The 15,185-nt window shown below is 21.3% G+C and overlaps 3 protein-coding genes across 4 annotated transcripts; 1 reads left to right on the top strand and 2 right to left on the bottom strand.

Moving 5' to 3' along the window:
- The first annotated feature begins 1,445 nt into the window (after window positions 1-1,445).
- On the top strand, window positions 1,446-5,665 carry LOC122505625. Of its 2 annotated transcripts, none has more exons than XM_043617367.1 (3): window positions 1,446-1,607; window positions 2,212-2,343; window positions 4,415-5,665. In XM_043617367.1, exons 2-3 carry the CDS (start codon window positions 2,280-2,282, stop codon window positions 5,122-5,124), a joined length of 774 nt encoding a protein of 257 aa, XP_043473302.1. In that variant the 5' UTR covers window positions 1,446-1,607; window positions 2,212-2,279; the 3' UTR covers window positions 5,125-5,665. The 2 variants fall into 2 exon arrangements, with proteins under 2 accessions (XP_043473302.1, XP_043473303.1); XM_043617368.1 differs by lacking the exon at window positions 1,446-1,607 and adding an exon at window positions 1,816-1,944.
- Window positions 5,666-5,976: 311 nt separating this feature from the next.
- Window positions 5,977-8,269, bottom strand: LOC122505626 (zinc finger matrin-type protein 2). The gene is made up of 4 exons (XM_043617369.1): window positions 8,155-8,269; window positions 7,187-7,484; window positions 6,883-7,028; window positions 5,977-6,150 (listed from the first exon to the last, which is right to left on the bottom strand). Exons 1-4 carry the CDS (start codon window positions 8,158-8,160, stop codon window positions 6,007-6,009), a joined length of 594 nt encoding a protein of 197 aa, XP_043473304.1. The 5' UTR covers window positions 8,161-8,269; the 3' UTR covers window positions 5,977-6,006.
- Window positions 8,270-9,869: 1,600 nt separating this feature from the next.
- Window positions 9,870-15,144, bottom strand: LOC122505610 (adenosine kinase 2-like). Its single transcript, XM_043617337.1, has 5 exons — window positions 14,718-15,144; window positions 14,212-14,385; window positions 11,966-12,239; window positions 11,427-11,696; window positions 9,870-11,104 (listed from the first exon to the last, which is right to left on the bottom strand). The coding sequence occupies exons 1-5, from the start codon at window positions 14,906-14,908 to the stop codon at window positions 10,907-10,909; spliced, it is 1,107 nt and encodes a 368-aa protein (XP_043473272.1). The 5' UTR covers window positions 14,909-15,144; the 3' UTR covers window positions 9,870-10,906.
- Window positions 15,145-15,185: the final 41 nt, after the last annotated feature.

The following is a 15,185-nucleotide window of genomic DNA, read 5'->3' on the forward strand; positions in this document are numbered from 1 at the left end:
AAATTTCTATTGAAGAGAAAAAATAGAAAAAAGGAAAAATTTAGAAACTTTTAAAAATTCCAGGTCTTTTCCATGATTTACAGAATTATATTTTGAGCGAACTTTACTTCTGTTCTCTAACAATTGTTATAGTCAAAAAAATTTTGCCTGTTCCTTAACAATGGCTAGAACAATATTTTTTAAAAAATATTTAAAAACAGGAAAAATTTTAAATTCCATTCTATTTCTAGGTTTTTGATACCTGTTCCAGGTTTTCCAGGATTTTCAAGCTCTGTGGCAACCACGTAATTAAAAAAAGAATTGTTTATATATATAATTATTATTTTTGAATAAACAATATTATTATTATTAATATTTTAATATTCTTATTCAATAAGTAAAATTTTTTCTAAATTGAATTATTTATCTCTAGATATTAAATTGTTTTCTTAAATTCTATAGTATTTTTTAAATTAATTGTTTTTTATTATAAAATCTTAACTGAAACAACTAAAAATTTCGCTAATTTAATGAAATTTGTATAGCTGTTCTAGATAAAAAATTTTTTCTCAAATAATTGAATCATCATTTTTTAAAATACATTCTATTTTTATAAAAAATATAAACATATTTACAAAAAAATACATTTTATATTCTACAAATTAATCATTTATGTTCTAAAATTCAATACTATTTTCGAAAATCGTTGGAAAAATTCTTTTAATCCTTAATGTTGCATAATTAATTAAATTTTTAATATCGAGTTCATTTAATTTTATTTTCAAAAATATTAGGTAATTTTAATTCCAATTATTGACATTATTACATTACTTTTAATTAAAAATAATTTTTCATTCAAAAATTATTAAAAAAAAAACTTTCGAAAATCAAATTTGAAAAAATTAATTTCAAATAAACTTAATAATATTTAATTAGAAAACGAATTTTTAAACTTTCCTTCGATTTTTCAATTCTTTAAAAACAAAAATTTGTTTTTTATAGGTAATTATTTAATATGTTGAAAAAAACGAAAACTATTTTGTTAGATGAGAAAACATTATTTTTCGACACTTTTGCGTATTATTTGATGAATTATATACAAGAAAAAAGTAATTAATACGCTATTTATATATAAATTCAATGATGAATTAATCATACTTATTTTGCCAAAATAATTATTGATAAAATATATGTAAGAAACAATTTCTTTTTTCCTTATTGAAAAAAGTGAGGTTAGGACGGTTAGGTTACCAAAATACAACAATTGACTTGAAATTATAAATTATTTGTTAAAACGAACCATAAAAATAAAACATTTCCTTTGATATTCACAATTATTATTGATAAACTAAAAGAATTTGATAAATAATACCTTTTCTTGGACATTATTCGCACTGAACGCACTCGATGCGTGATTGTTTCTATACAAAGTGAAGTTAGAAGCAAATCGCTCTATCGATATATATCGATATTCGTTTCCGTTCACCTTCCTCGTTCTCTTGTTGCACACAAACTTCCGTTTCCGCTTAAAAAAATTGTTTTGTTTACATTTCTTCATTTGAGATTTCTTTTGTCATTGTTCAATTTTTATTTGATTGAAAACGTGACATACGCACGTTAATCACAAGGTAAATTAATTAATATTTCATTATTTTCAATTTAATTGTTAATTTTACCGGCAATTTTTCATGTTGACAAAAACATTGCTATACGTACATAACCTATAATTATATTACAACAAAGAAAATATTTTTTATTTAAAAATTAAACAAATTAAATTAGATAATAAATTTAATAAAACATTAATATTTCATTTAAAAATATTTTCAAAGCAAAAATTGAAGGAGCATTTTAATGTATACAATTTCGATTAATTTGTGAAATTCCTTTATGATAAAGGTAAACAAAAAATCATAATACAAGAAAATTTGATAATAGATCTTTTTTCTAATTTTATGTTTGCTGGTAAGTTCCTCTAATATTTTGCTGTACTCAAAATATTTAATTAATTTAATTAGTTTAATTATCTGAATATTGTAACAAAAAAAAGATAATGATTAATTAATTAATTGGTATATTATTTAATAAATATTAATCACTACTTATCAATACTAATTAAATAAATTTAATATGTAACGAAAATTTATAATAAAATGAATAAAATCCGAAAATTTCACCCCATTTACTGAATAAAAAAAAACTTAAAGTATTCAAATAATTGTTAATTTTTAGGTTTTCTTTTGGAATATCGAGAAAAATTGATAAAAATATCAAAAGTCTAAGGAGAGGAAAAAACAACAATGTCCCAATACGATGACTATAAATTGTCTTTGTCATATGAGACAAACAATAACATTCTCACAGGTAATTGACTTATTAATTATAAATTAAAATAAAGTAAAAAAAACTTTAAAATTAAAAAAAGGTGCTGAATTTTTAAAAAGAATTATATCAACATTTTTTGAAAACAATTATTAAATTCTTTCGAGGAATCTAATATAATATGTATTGAAAATATTTTGAATTAATTTACAGTAATAAAAGATTTTATTATATCAAAAATACGGTTATAGTTCAAAATAATTTTTAACAGTAAATAAATAAAGTTCATTAAAATATCAAATTTATTTCAATGAAATTTGACAACCTTTTCAATTGTTTCAATTTTTTAAAAATTATTTTGGGATATACAATTATTTTTAGAAAATTTTAATTACATTTTTTTCACAAAACAAATTTTTTCTAAATTTCTAAATTAAATTATTCAAAACATCAATAGTTTTAGTTAAACAAAAATTTAAAAATTCATTCTTATTTACTTTTCCACAGGATACAATTATTTTTAAAAATATTAATTAAATTCGATTATTTTCAAGAATTTTAATATAAATTCAGTTTTTTTCGACAATGTTTATGAAATTCTTTTAAAAAATCATTATTTTCAAAATTTTAAATCAAATTCCTTCAAAAAATTCAATTATTTTTAAAAATTCAAATAAAATCCTCGGTAAGAATTCAATTATTTTCATAAATAAGAAAATTCTTCGCAAGAATTAAAATATTTTCATAAAAAATAAAATTCTTCTCAAGAATTAAAATATTTTCATAAATAATAAAATTCTTCAAAGGAATTCAATTATTTTCAATACAATTTTAATAAAATTTCTAGGAAGAAATTCAATTATATTCAAGTTAATTTTAACAAAATTTCTCTAGCAGGTTCAATTATTTTTAAAAATTGTAATAAATTCTTTCTAATCAATTCAACTGTTCTCAAAAGTTTTAATAAAATTCTTTGTAAATTTCAATTATTTGCAAAATTTTCAATTAAAATTATTAAAAACAAATTAAATTATTTTTACGAAATTTAATGAAATTCTTTAAAGAAAAATGTAATTATTTATAAAAAAAATCTAACAAAATTGTTTAAAAGAATTTAATTTTCTATGAATAATTTTAATATAATTTAATGAGGAAGTAATTATTAATTACAATGAATTAATAATTAATAAATTAATTTAATTAATATTAGTTAATAATTATTAATTAACAATAAACACGATTATTTTAAAAACCTAAAAGAAAATCTTCATAAAATTCAATTACTTTCAAAATTTTCAGTAAAAATTATTTTAAAAAAACTCCATTATTTTCGAGAGAAAATTGAAATAAATTCTTCAAAACAATTCAATTATTTTAAAGAATTATTTTCAATACAATTTTAATTACATTTTCACGAAAGAATTCAATTATTTTCGCAAATTTTTTTAATAAATACTTTGCAAGAATTTAATGATTTTCAGTACATTTAATTTTAAATTGTAAAAAAATAATTGGATTTTGGAAGAATTACAGTTGCAATTTTAGGGGAATAATTAAATTTCAAAAGGTTTTTCATTGAAATTATTTGAAATTTTAATTCTTATAATTTTAATCCTTATAAGAATAAGATTTTAAATTTTTGTTTAACAAAAAGTATTCAAGTTTTTAATAATTTAATTTAGAAATTCCAAAAAAATTTGTTTCGTGAAAAAATGTAATAAAATTTTTTTTTTAAATTCTATTTCCGAAAGTAATTTTAAAAAATTGAAACAATTGAAAATTTTGTCAAATTTCTTTGAAATAAATTTTTGTATTTTAATGAATTTTATTTGTTTACTTTTAAAAATTATTTTGCAATATAATCGTATCTTTGAAGAATTCTATTTTAAAATTTGGAAAATAATTGAACTTTAAAGAAATTTAGAATTAAACTTTACCAGGATTTTTTTTTTTAATTTAAAGAAAAACTGTTAGAAAAGTTACATTCTTTAAAAACTGAAGAAGTTTTGTTTAGATTTCAATAAGAAAATCAAAGTAACAATGGCAAAGAAAATTTACGCACCTGTAGTTATAATAGTTTAAATAAAATAATACTTAATTTTTTTTTTAACAGGCGAGGAATTTTCCTTTGCAACCACGTCAATTTCATCGCATTCAGTATTATCGAAACTAACAGACGATGTTTCAATGTGCTCATCAACAAATAATCGTCTTTTCGCCGGCACAACACCGAAACAATGCATGGCAAAAAATAGTTTAGAATTATTGAAAAATAATCCAATTCACGATTCACAATCAAAAGAATCTGAATCAAGTGAAGCATTTTCAATTCTAAAGAGTTTAATTGACGAGAATATTATTTCACTGCAAAGAGAACGTGAATTATATTCAAGTCAAACGACAACAATAGCAAATTATCAAAATGACAATGACAATATAAGTGTCAAATCAGATTTAACTTTATTGGCACAATTTACTTCAACTGATAATCAAAGTGAAAGTAGTTATCAAACAATTGATTCCTATCATGATTCAGACGTTGATATGTTCGATGATTTGAATTCACCGGAAATGAATATTATCAATGATAATGATAACAATAGAAATAACAGTGAACCATTAAATTTGTCATATCCAAAATTCTTAGCCAACTATTCCAATGAATTTTGTGAGGATAAATCTTATTTTAAACCGGAAATAAAATATCATTCACAATTTGTGAGTTCATTGAGAAATGAAGTTTACGATGTTTCGATGAATGTAATTCAACGATGTGTGGAGGAAGTTATTGCTAGTTTGGAAATGACCGAAAATGACTTGTAAGTTAGAATTTAATAGAGAATAAGAATTATTATCATAATAATTAGATAATGATAATTACGAGAATTATCATAAACCATCGCTTAGAAAACTTTGTGCCAAACATTTATAAACAAAGAAAATTGAAAACGGAAATTTTTCGAATTCTAATAATTATAATTATATAATTATAATTAAAGTTCAACTAATTATTTTTGTTCGACAGTATTACAACTTTAATTATAATTGTAAATTTCAATTCTTTGAATTTTCGTTCGTTTAATTATTAAGTCACGAGATTTCTCAAATGGTAAAAGAATATTTTTGTTACAAAACCAGAAAAACTATTTTTTTTACTTTAGAGATTATTTTTTCGTTTCCTTCTTTTACACCAAAAAAAAAGAAGAATTCTATTATTTTTTTAGACAAAAAAAAGAACTTCTTTGCGAACAGAAATCTCGTTTGTAAGACTGATTAACCGTTTTGCTCAAGGGAAAGAGAAAACTTGTGATATCTAGTTTAGAAATTCTAGATAAATAAAAATAAACAGTATTTCCTTTTGTTACTTTTTTTATTTTATAATTTTTTTCCTGTTTTTTTAGAATTAAGGGACAATTTAACAAAGAAAAAAACTATTTTCGCTAAAAATTTTGTTAAATTGCTCCTTATTTTTTTTCTTTCTCCCTTATTTTTCATTTGTATTTAATTTTTATTATTATTTGTATTTCTTTTTTCACTCTTTATAATTATTATAAGGCGTAGAAATATTTAAATAAATGATATTCATTATCATTAGGCGTGAAAATATTTTTGAAAAAGTATTTCAAAATATATTGTAATATGATATTTGGAAAAAAACTTTAGTTAACAATAACGAAAACAAATAAATGTATTTACTTTTCTAAATTACTTTTTTTTTGAACCGAAACCACTGAATCCCATAATTGCCGCCATTTCGTCGGATGGTCCAGCGTCATCATTGTCCTCCTCCTCCATTCTTCGTTTTTTGTCTTTCCTCTTTTCCTTTCTGTATTCCTTTACTTTCTCCTCCTGAAAATAAATATTTTTATTTTCATTTAAATATTTAATTCTATTTTTCTTAAATCAGGGTTGCCAAAAAAAATTTTATTTTGCTTTTCTCTGACTTTTTCCTGATTTCTAAATAAAGTTTTGACTTTTTCCCTGACCCTAAAAATTATTTTCAGTCACTCTAAAAATGATTATTAATAATCAATATTGTTTCTAGAATTTTTAACTAAAATTCTTCTTTAAATCAATTTATTTATTAATGTAAATAAATTATTTATATTTATTAATGTAATTTATAATTTATTTAATAATTTATTTATTAATGAATAAAATATTTATTTATTATTTAAATCAATTATTTTAATCATTTTTGATAAAGTTCTTGGAGAATTTTCAAATCTAATTTGTTTACAATTATTCAACTTAATCTTAACGAGAATTAAAGAAAAATTTTTGATTATGATTTGAATTTAAAAAATTTTCGAAATTCAATTATTTTAAAAAGTTACAATTATTTCTAACTTCTCCAAAATTAATTTCTTTTTTAGTGTTTTTAACTAAAATTCGTCTATGAATCAATTGTTTTTAATAATTAATGATTAAACATATATTTAAAAATTTAACTAAATGCAGAAGAGATTAATTAATTTAATTTAATTAAATATAATTTTCCTTTTGTATTTATCATAACTAATTTCTTCTAAATTAATAACTATCAATTAGATAATCAAGAAAGAAGAGAAAAAAAATTACCTCCTCTTTAAGTTCTTTAACTCTCTGCTCGAGATCATAATCCTTTCTTCTCTCCTCGAGTTTTCTTTTGTTTGCGGCAAATCTCGCTTTAACTTGATCGAGTGTTGATCTTTCTATTTTCATGGACATTCCCAAATTTCTCTGATCTGAAACAAAATGTTTTAATTTTATAAACAAAAATTGCCTTTAAATAAACAGAAAAAAAGTATATATTTAAATAGATTACAAATTAAAATTTTTAAATTAAATATTAATTAATTACACATTTCAGTATAAAATAAAATAGAAAAAGTAATAAACTCACGTTTTGTGCCATTAATGTGATCGAGGAAATTAATGGAATCTTTGACGACACAATCGCAAACATTGCAATAATAACCGCCAGTTTGTGATGATGGTGTGGATTTATTGATAACGACACTTTTTCCTAATTTTGATTCGAGATCAACTTTATAATCGCGTTGCTTTAAAAGTTCACGTTTAACTGCCGGTTGTTTTGGAATTCCAAGATCGTCCTCGGCAATTTCCTCCTGTAAACGCAATAACGCCAATCTCTCGTAATCCTCTCGATTCCATTTTCGACGATGATCGTCCGGACGTTGCTGCGAGAAAGAAACGAAAAATTATCATTTTTTTAAAAAATATATTCAATTAAAAAATAAATGTAAAAATAATAATTAAATAGCTAAATAAGTAAAATTAATTAATAAAACTATAATTAATTAATAGTAGAAGATATTTAATTTTACATAATAATTTAATAAAAAACTTATAAATCTATTTGCAAAATTAATTAAACACTACTCAATTGTACCAGGAAAATATTTTGATTAATTTATTTCTTGCTTAAATTGTAGAAGTAAATTTAATCAATTTTTATTTAAAAAATTACTTGATTTTTGTGTTTATGGAAATAATTAGAGGAATAAAAAAACTACATGCGACAAAAAAAGGTAATTAAATAAATTAATTAAATTAAATTAAATTAATAAATTAAATAACAAACTTTATAACAAAAATGTTGTCAAAATACTTTTTTTGTATATTAGACTAAAAAATGGCAGAATTAATGTAAAATTCGACCATAATATTAACTGTTTATTATAAAACATGAAAATCATTGAAAAAATTTATAAAAATAAAGGAATAGATTGAAAATAGACAAAGTTAATTTTTTTTGAGGTTAGGAATATTAAAGAGATGTTTATTTGTGTCATTATTGTAGATTTTCTACAAAGAAAAAATGTATTTTATTATTTCTACTATACTTACCGACATTTTTGTTTGTTGTTATTATGTTTTATTGTTGTTACTTTTGATATTTTGCGTTGAAATTATGTTGTAAATAAACAAAACGCACAGTAAATGTCAAAATCACACACGAACACAACAAAAAATATCTCGAATCCAAATATCGATTATAAATTGTATTTTCCGCGCGAAAATTCAAATTTTAAAAGTAATTTTATTTCTTTTTTTAATAAATTTAAAAAAATATCAATTTTTTTTCAGTAATAAAACATTATTTTACAATTATTTATTATTTATTTTAAAAATTATAAATTATTTATTTTATAAATTATAAGTTATTTATTTATAATTAAAACAAATATTAATTTTTACATTTTGCTTAGAAATACAAAAATAAATAAATACTTAATTTTCTTTTTTAATTAATTAGATTATTTTTTATAATAATTAGTTATTAATTAATTATATTAATTTTCAATTGTTGGAAAATTATAAATTTTATTTCATTTTTATCTATTTTAATAAAATATTACCAAAAAAAACAAAAATATTTTAATTTAAGAAACGTAGAAAAAATTTCAAAACTTAGAAAAAAATGAAAAATACTAAAAAATTGATTAATTTGAAATTAAATAACAAAAAAAAGTAAATTAACCGAAATTTTAAATTGGAGAAATTGGACAATAAAAGAAAACAAATTTTGTCTACTTTTAATTAATGAAAATATGCAATTAAGCATTTTATTTCTTTTTTGTTTCAGAGGAAACACATTTTCATTTTAGAATTTTTATCTTCTTTTTTACAATCACACAATAAATTACTCGTCAACATTTTTTTTTCTTTTGATGAAAATTCAATATTTTCAACTTTCTCTCTCTCTCTCTCTCATTTTCTCTACAAATACAATTCTCTAAATTTATTCTTCACTATAAATTTTGAGAATATTAAAATTAAAAGACAAAAAACTTTCTGTTGTGAAAAAATACTTTTTTTCCTAATATAAAATTTTTCAATTTTAATTCCCTTTTTTTGTGTATTTCAGAGAAGTGGATGTAAAATTCAAAAATTTATTAATTTTTTTTCAACTCCTTTTCCTTTAAGTACTCGTGTGCCTCACTTTGGTTTTTAAGTGTCTATCACAAAAAATATAATATTTAGACTAAAATTAATATTCTTCGAATTCAAAATCAAAAGTAAAATAAAGTTTTCGACATATAACTGAAACTTTCTTTTACTTTTCAAAAAAAATTTTTTTTTTCTATTTTTCCTATTTCATTATATACTCAATTGGAAGATCATCTTGCTTTTAAGTTTAAACTATTTTACTTTTATTAAACATTAGGTATTTCTCTTTTTATTATTATATTTATTATATTTATTATTTATAACTTCTTTTATTATTATTTATACTTTTTCCATTTATTCTTTTTTTAATATTTATACTTTTTCAATTCATACTTTTTTAATATTCATATTTTTTAATTTATACTTTTTTTAATATTCATATTTTTTAATTTATACTTTTTTTAATTTATTTTTTTTTAATATTTATACTTTTTAAATTTATATCTTTTTTTTAAACATTATTTGCATTTATTATTATTTCCAAACAGAAAAAAATCTTCTTTCAATCTCGCTAAAAATTTCAAATCCACTTTTTCCCTCTTACTTTTTTCTATTTATAATTTGTATACAAGAATAATTATCAATAAATTATGCTCAATGTAAAATTCATCTAAAGCAAGAAAAAATATCTATTTTCCTGCTTCTAAAAAGTTCAATAGAGAAAATAGTTATTCTTGTTTTTCTTTTTACATTTTATCTCTGTTTTTTCTTTTTTTTTGTACATTTTGACATTTATCTACAATAATTATTATATTAAACCAGAAATTGAAACTCAAGACTTTAATTGGTTTTTAAATTCTATTTGTATTTTAAATAATTTAAATAATTTAAAATTTGTATTTTAAATTATCTTCTAAATAAAATAATTATATCAAATTTTCCTTTTAACAATTTTAGTTTAATAATTCATAACATTTTCTGTTATCTAAAAATTTTGTCTATTAATAGAAAGATTATAATCATGAATAAATAAATAAATATTTAAATTGAAAGAAAAAAAAGTTAATAATTTTTTTTTATTTTCAATTTTTTTTTGAGAATGTGTAACAAATTCGAATTTTTGTGAAAATTTGAAACTAATGTTTTAAATGACTTTAGGTGAAGAAGTGTTAATTTTTTCTAAACAAAATGATTCTATTTTGATTTCAATTTCTGGCGATTATCACGAGGTATTTCTTCAAAACTGTTTGTTTTTCAGTTTCGAAATGACTTTCTACTAATAATAACTATTACTGATAGTAATAATATTAATCATTATTATAAATATTCATAATATTTAAATATTTGCATTAACAATTATATGAATATTAAAAATATTTATAATATTAAACTTAATAAGGAAAATAAAAAATAATCCATTACCTAACGAGAAAATGATAAATACCTTTTTTTTTAAATTCTTGCCTATTAGATTAACAGGAAAAATAATATCTATTTTGTACTAAAATCAGATCCATGGGAGCTTCAATTACTTATCTACTTTTCATTTCTTTTTCCCTTTTTTTTTTGATGAATCCTTCGTGTAAAACTTTGAAGCGTAAAGATTAATTTAACAATTTTTTTCCTTTCCTTTATCGCTTTTATATAATTGTATATAATCTCGTATTCATCGAACAATGAAAAAGAAAAAGAAGAAGGCAAAAGGATTTTAATCTATAAAATCTGGTGTTCCACTTGGCACAGTGACGCCTAATCTTGTTATTATTATCGACGCCGTTTGACAACCCCATTCTAAACACGTTTTTGGATCTTTTTGCGCTATAACGCCGGCGAGAAAACCAGCGACAAGAGAATCTCCAGCGCCGGTTGTGTCAATTATCGGTGCCTTTGGAATAATTGGATGTACCTGTAAATAAAAAAGAAAAAATGAAATAAATTATTTATGAAATGATTTTTTTATAATTATTAAAAATATTAATTAAATTCAATTATTTTCTCCAGTTTTGACAAAATTCTTTGGAGGAATTCAATTATTATTTTTATATTTAAAATAAAAAAAGAAAATAAAACAAATTAAAATAGGATTTATTTATTTATTTATTTATTTAGAATGAAAAAGAAACTAAAAGAACTTAAAAAAATTTTAATTTAATTATTCAACAGAAAAGAGAAAAAATATTAAATAAGTTTTATTTATTTATTTAAATTTAAAATGAAAAAAAAAATACCTGAGCTGAATTTCCCTGACCCCAAACAACAGTCGCTGGACCATCGCCTCCCTGTGTCATGACAAATACTCCGCTCGTTGACAACCAATCCTTTGATTCCGTATCAGAAATGTTGACAGTAACTCTCGTCACACTATTCAATAAAAATGGAATATTCTCGACACTTTGAAATTGTATATTCAAAAATTGTGCCAACGCTTTCATTTCATTTACATTGCCAAAGACAATTCTCGACATTCCCACCATTTCAATTATTTGCTTATAATGATCCTGAAAGAATGAGAAGAAAAATTAATTTTTCAATTTTCAAATTAGAAATAAAAGAAAATATTTTAAAAATTAAAAGAAGAAAAATTGTAAAATCTTTGAAATTAGAAAAAAGAAAATATTTTAGAAATTAGAAAAAAGAAAATATCGCAATATTTGTGAAATTAAAAAAATATATTTAAAAATTTTATTTTACGAAAATATAATCATATTTTTAAAAAATTAGAAAAGAAAAAATTGTAATTATATTTCTAAGCAAAAATTGTAACTACCGTAAAAGCATATTCTCCGGATAAATTGAATGCAATAATCACATCCTTTCCATGCACCATTTTACAAACTTCTTTGGCAACATCGTGACTGTGTGTTATAAAGAAACCCTCGATGTAAATAATTCTCACTGTTTCCAATGGCAATCTCACATTATGAAGATTGTACAATGAATATTCACTGGCCGCACCTAAATTTGCAACCAGACTTCGCCAAGAATTGTCCGATATTATATTTATTGAAAAGCCAGTTGGCAGCGATGGATGTACAGCGTAACTGAAAAAAAGAAAAATTTAAAAAGATTATAATAATAAAAATTTAAAATTATAATAAAATAATTTTTCCTTTCCAGGAAGCTTCCCCGGACGATCGAAGAGAGACTCTGGTGGAAGCGTCCTGGAAGCTTCGAAGAAATTTAAAAATGTCCGTCTATGAGGAAGCTTTCGATAATAATTAATTTATAATAAAAATTAAATAATGAAACGTCCACAAAGACAAACCCTGGATGCCACAAAAATTTAATTTTGTTTTTCCCTGACTTTTCCCTGATTTCCAGACAAAATTTTGACTTTTTCCCTGACCCTAAAGAATACTCTCAAAGATTTACTTTCAAAATGATTAGATACTGAAAAAAAAGTTCTATTGCATAATTATTTACGAAAATTGTGAAATTATTCAAAAACATCAATAACTTCTTTTTTATATTTGAATATTTAATCATTATTATTTTTCCGAAGGAATTAAAAATTTTCAAAACATTCAAATTCAAATCTTTTTGAAATTCAACAATTTTATTAGTTTTCATAAATAATTAAAATTTTTTAAAGAATTTCTTTAAATTTCGTGAAAATAAGGTAGTTTTATTTTAATAATTTTAATTGTAAATTTTCAAAATAATTGAAATTAACAAAGATTTATAAAGATTTTTAACAAAAACTTTTGAGAATACAATTGATTTATTTAGAAAGATTTTGCTACAATTTATAAAAATAATAATTGAATTCTTGTGAAGAATTTTACAATAATTTATAAAAATAATTGAATTGTTTTATAAAGAATTTTATCAAAATTTTTTAAAATAATGGAATGTTTTGAAAGAATTTTATTAAAACGTTGGGAAAATAATTTTTTTAAAAAGAATTTTACCAATATTATCGAAAATAATCAAATTCAATTAATATTTTTAAAAATAATTTTATTCTTTCGAGAAATTTGGTCAAAAATTTATTAAAAATAATTGAAATCTTCTAAAGAATTTTATTATTTATGAGAATACTTGAATTAAGTTTAGAATAATTTTATTAGAATTTAGTAAAATAATTGAATTCAATCGAAAAATTTTATTATTAATCAAAATAATTTAATTCCTTTGAAGAATTTAATTATTTATGAAAATAATTGAATTTGTCCTAAGAATTTTATTATTTATTGCGCTCATATTTTTCAAATAATATTTAAAAAATCAACAAATTCCAATAGAATTGAAAATAAAATTTTTAAAAAAAAATTAATTCTATATGAATTTAAATCATATAAGAAATTTATAATATTTTCCAATGATTTGAAATTGAAACCTTTTCAAAATTCATTTATTTCTAAAAATTGCTGTTATTTCTAACTTCTCCAAAATTCAGAAGAATTTGAATCATTAAAATTTTTTCAAAAATCTTAAAAATTTTTTTTTTAAATTTTCTTTAAAATTTTTTATTAAATTTATTCGAAAATGAAATTTTATTAATTTTCAAATTGAAGTCTTTCGAAGTTGATCTATTTATGAAAATTGTAAACCCAACTCTTTTAAAATTCAATTAATTTTGATATATTTAAGTAAAATTATTCATCAAATAATTTTTAAGTAATAATTTTATGTACAGTAAAACTTGGAAAACCTTATTTTGAATATAATTCTCTTATTTTTCTCGAAATTGTATTTCTCCAATTCTATTTTTTAATTTTCTTTAATATTTATCTCTTTATTTATACTTTTAGTTAATTTACCAATTTTTAATTTATTTTTATAAGAATTTAATTTTGACTATTGAAATACTATTTCACCATCAATTTCGTACTCTTTTGCCTCCTTCTTTTTTTGTGAAAGTCATGGCCTTAAATTTACTTGAATTAATTTCCAATCCACTGGATTTTTTTGTCCTTTTATTTTAAGACACTCAGTACGTACTTGTGTACAAAAAGCATCTTTTTTTTTGGACCCATTTATGGACTTGAATAAATAAATAAAAATTATTACTGCACATCGACGCCATCAGCAAGCACAAGTTTCTCTAGTGTCGAGCCCCTCGTGTCATTTCCTATACTTCCATAAAAAACGCCAATATGCGGAAGTTGTGCTCCACCGCAAAGCCATTGTAATATTCTCAAAGTGTTTTGTGCACATCCTCCTGGTGTCACTATATGCTCGGATCTAGATTTAAAAGAGAAAAAATTAATTAATTAAGTTACATTAAATTTAAGTTTAATTTTAAGTCTCAAAATTTGCACCGCTTTTCTTTTAAATAATAATTTTTATTTTAAATATTAAAATAGAAAAACGCTAGAAAAATGAATATTTAAACATGATTTAAACATTTTATTTCATAATAAAGGGAAAATAATATACTAGCACGTGTCGGAAGCAACGAACACAACGAAGGTCAAGGCTACTAATAAAATTTGATTTAAGAATTTAAGAAATCTTCTTTAATTCGCGGTTCAAATACTAAGAATCATTAATTTTTCCAAATTGTAAATATTAACTCCGGGGGTAATTCCTGAAGAAGCTGTTGAGTTTCCTCGGTGGAAAGTTCCGCCTGTCCATCGACTTTGAGGTTATATTTAAGCAAAAGGTCATTCCCGTTGATTCTTGTAATAATATCTAAAAGAGGATTTCCAAAGGCAATCACCGCTGGTAATTGGGAACAATTCCGAAGAATACTAGGCACAGACATATCACTTTTTTTACTCCCTTTTTTTTATAATAAATAATTAGAAAAATACGACAAATCCACCTCTTTTATACGTTTGCTTCATTAGATACACACATTAAGTGATTTTATTAGGATGACTTTGAAAAAAGAATTTAATTGGACAGTAAAAAGTTTAATTATACATTCTGTAAGCGGTAATAAACAGATTGGAATTGTTATTTAATTTTGTATACATAGCAGAAGCTAAACGAAAAAAGTGAGGTTATGTTTTTATTATCATCGGGGTTAGAGATCCAAC

This window comes from Leptopilina heterotoma, unplaced genomic scaffold (genome assembly GCF_015476425.1).
Source record: "Leptopilina heterotoma isolate Lh14 unplaced genomic scaffold, ASM1547642v1 Lhet_361, whole genome shotgun sequence".
NCBI classification, from domain to species: domain Eukaryota; kingdom Metazoa; phylum Arthropoda; class Insecta; order Hymenoptera; family Figitidae; genus Leptopilina; species Leptopilina heterotoma.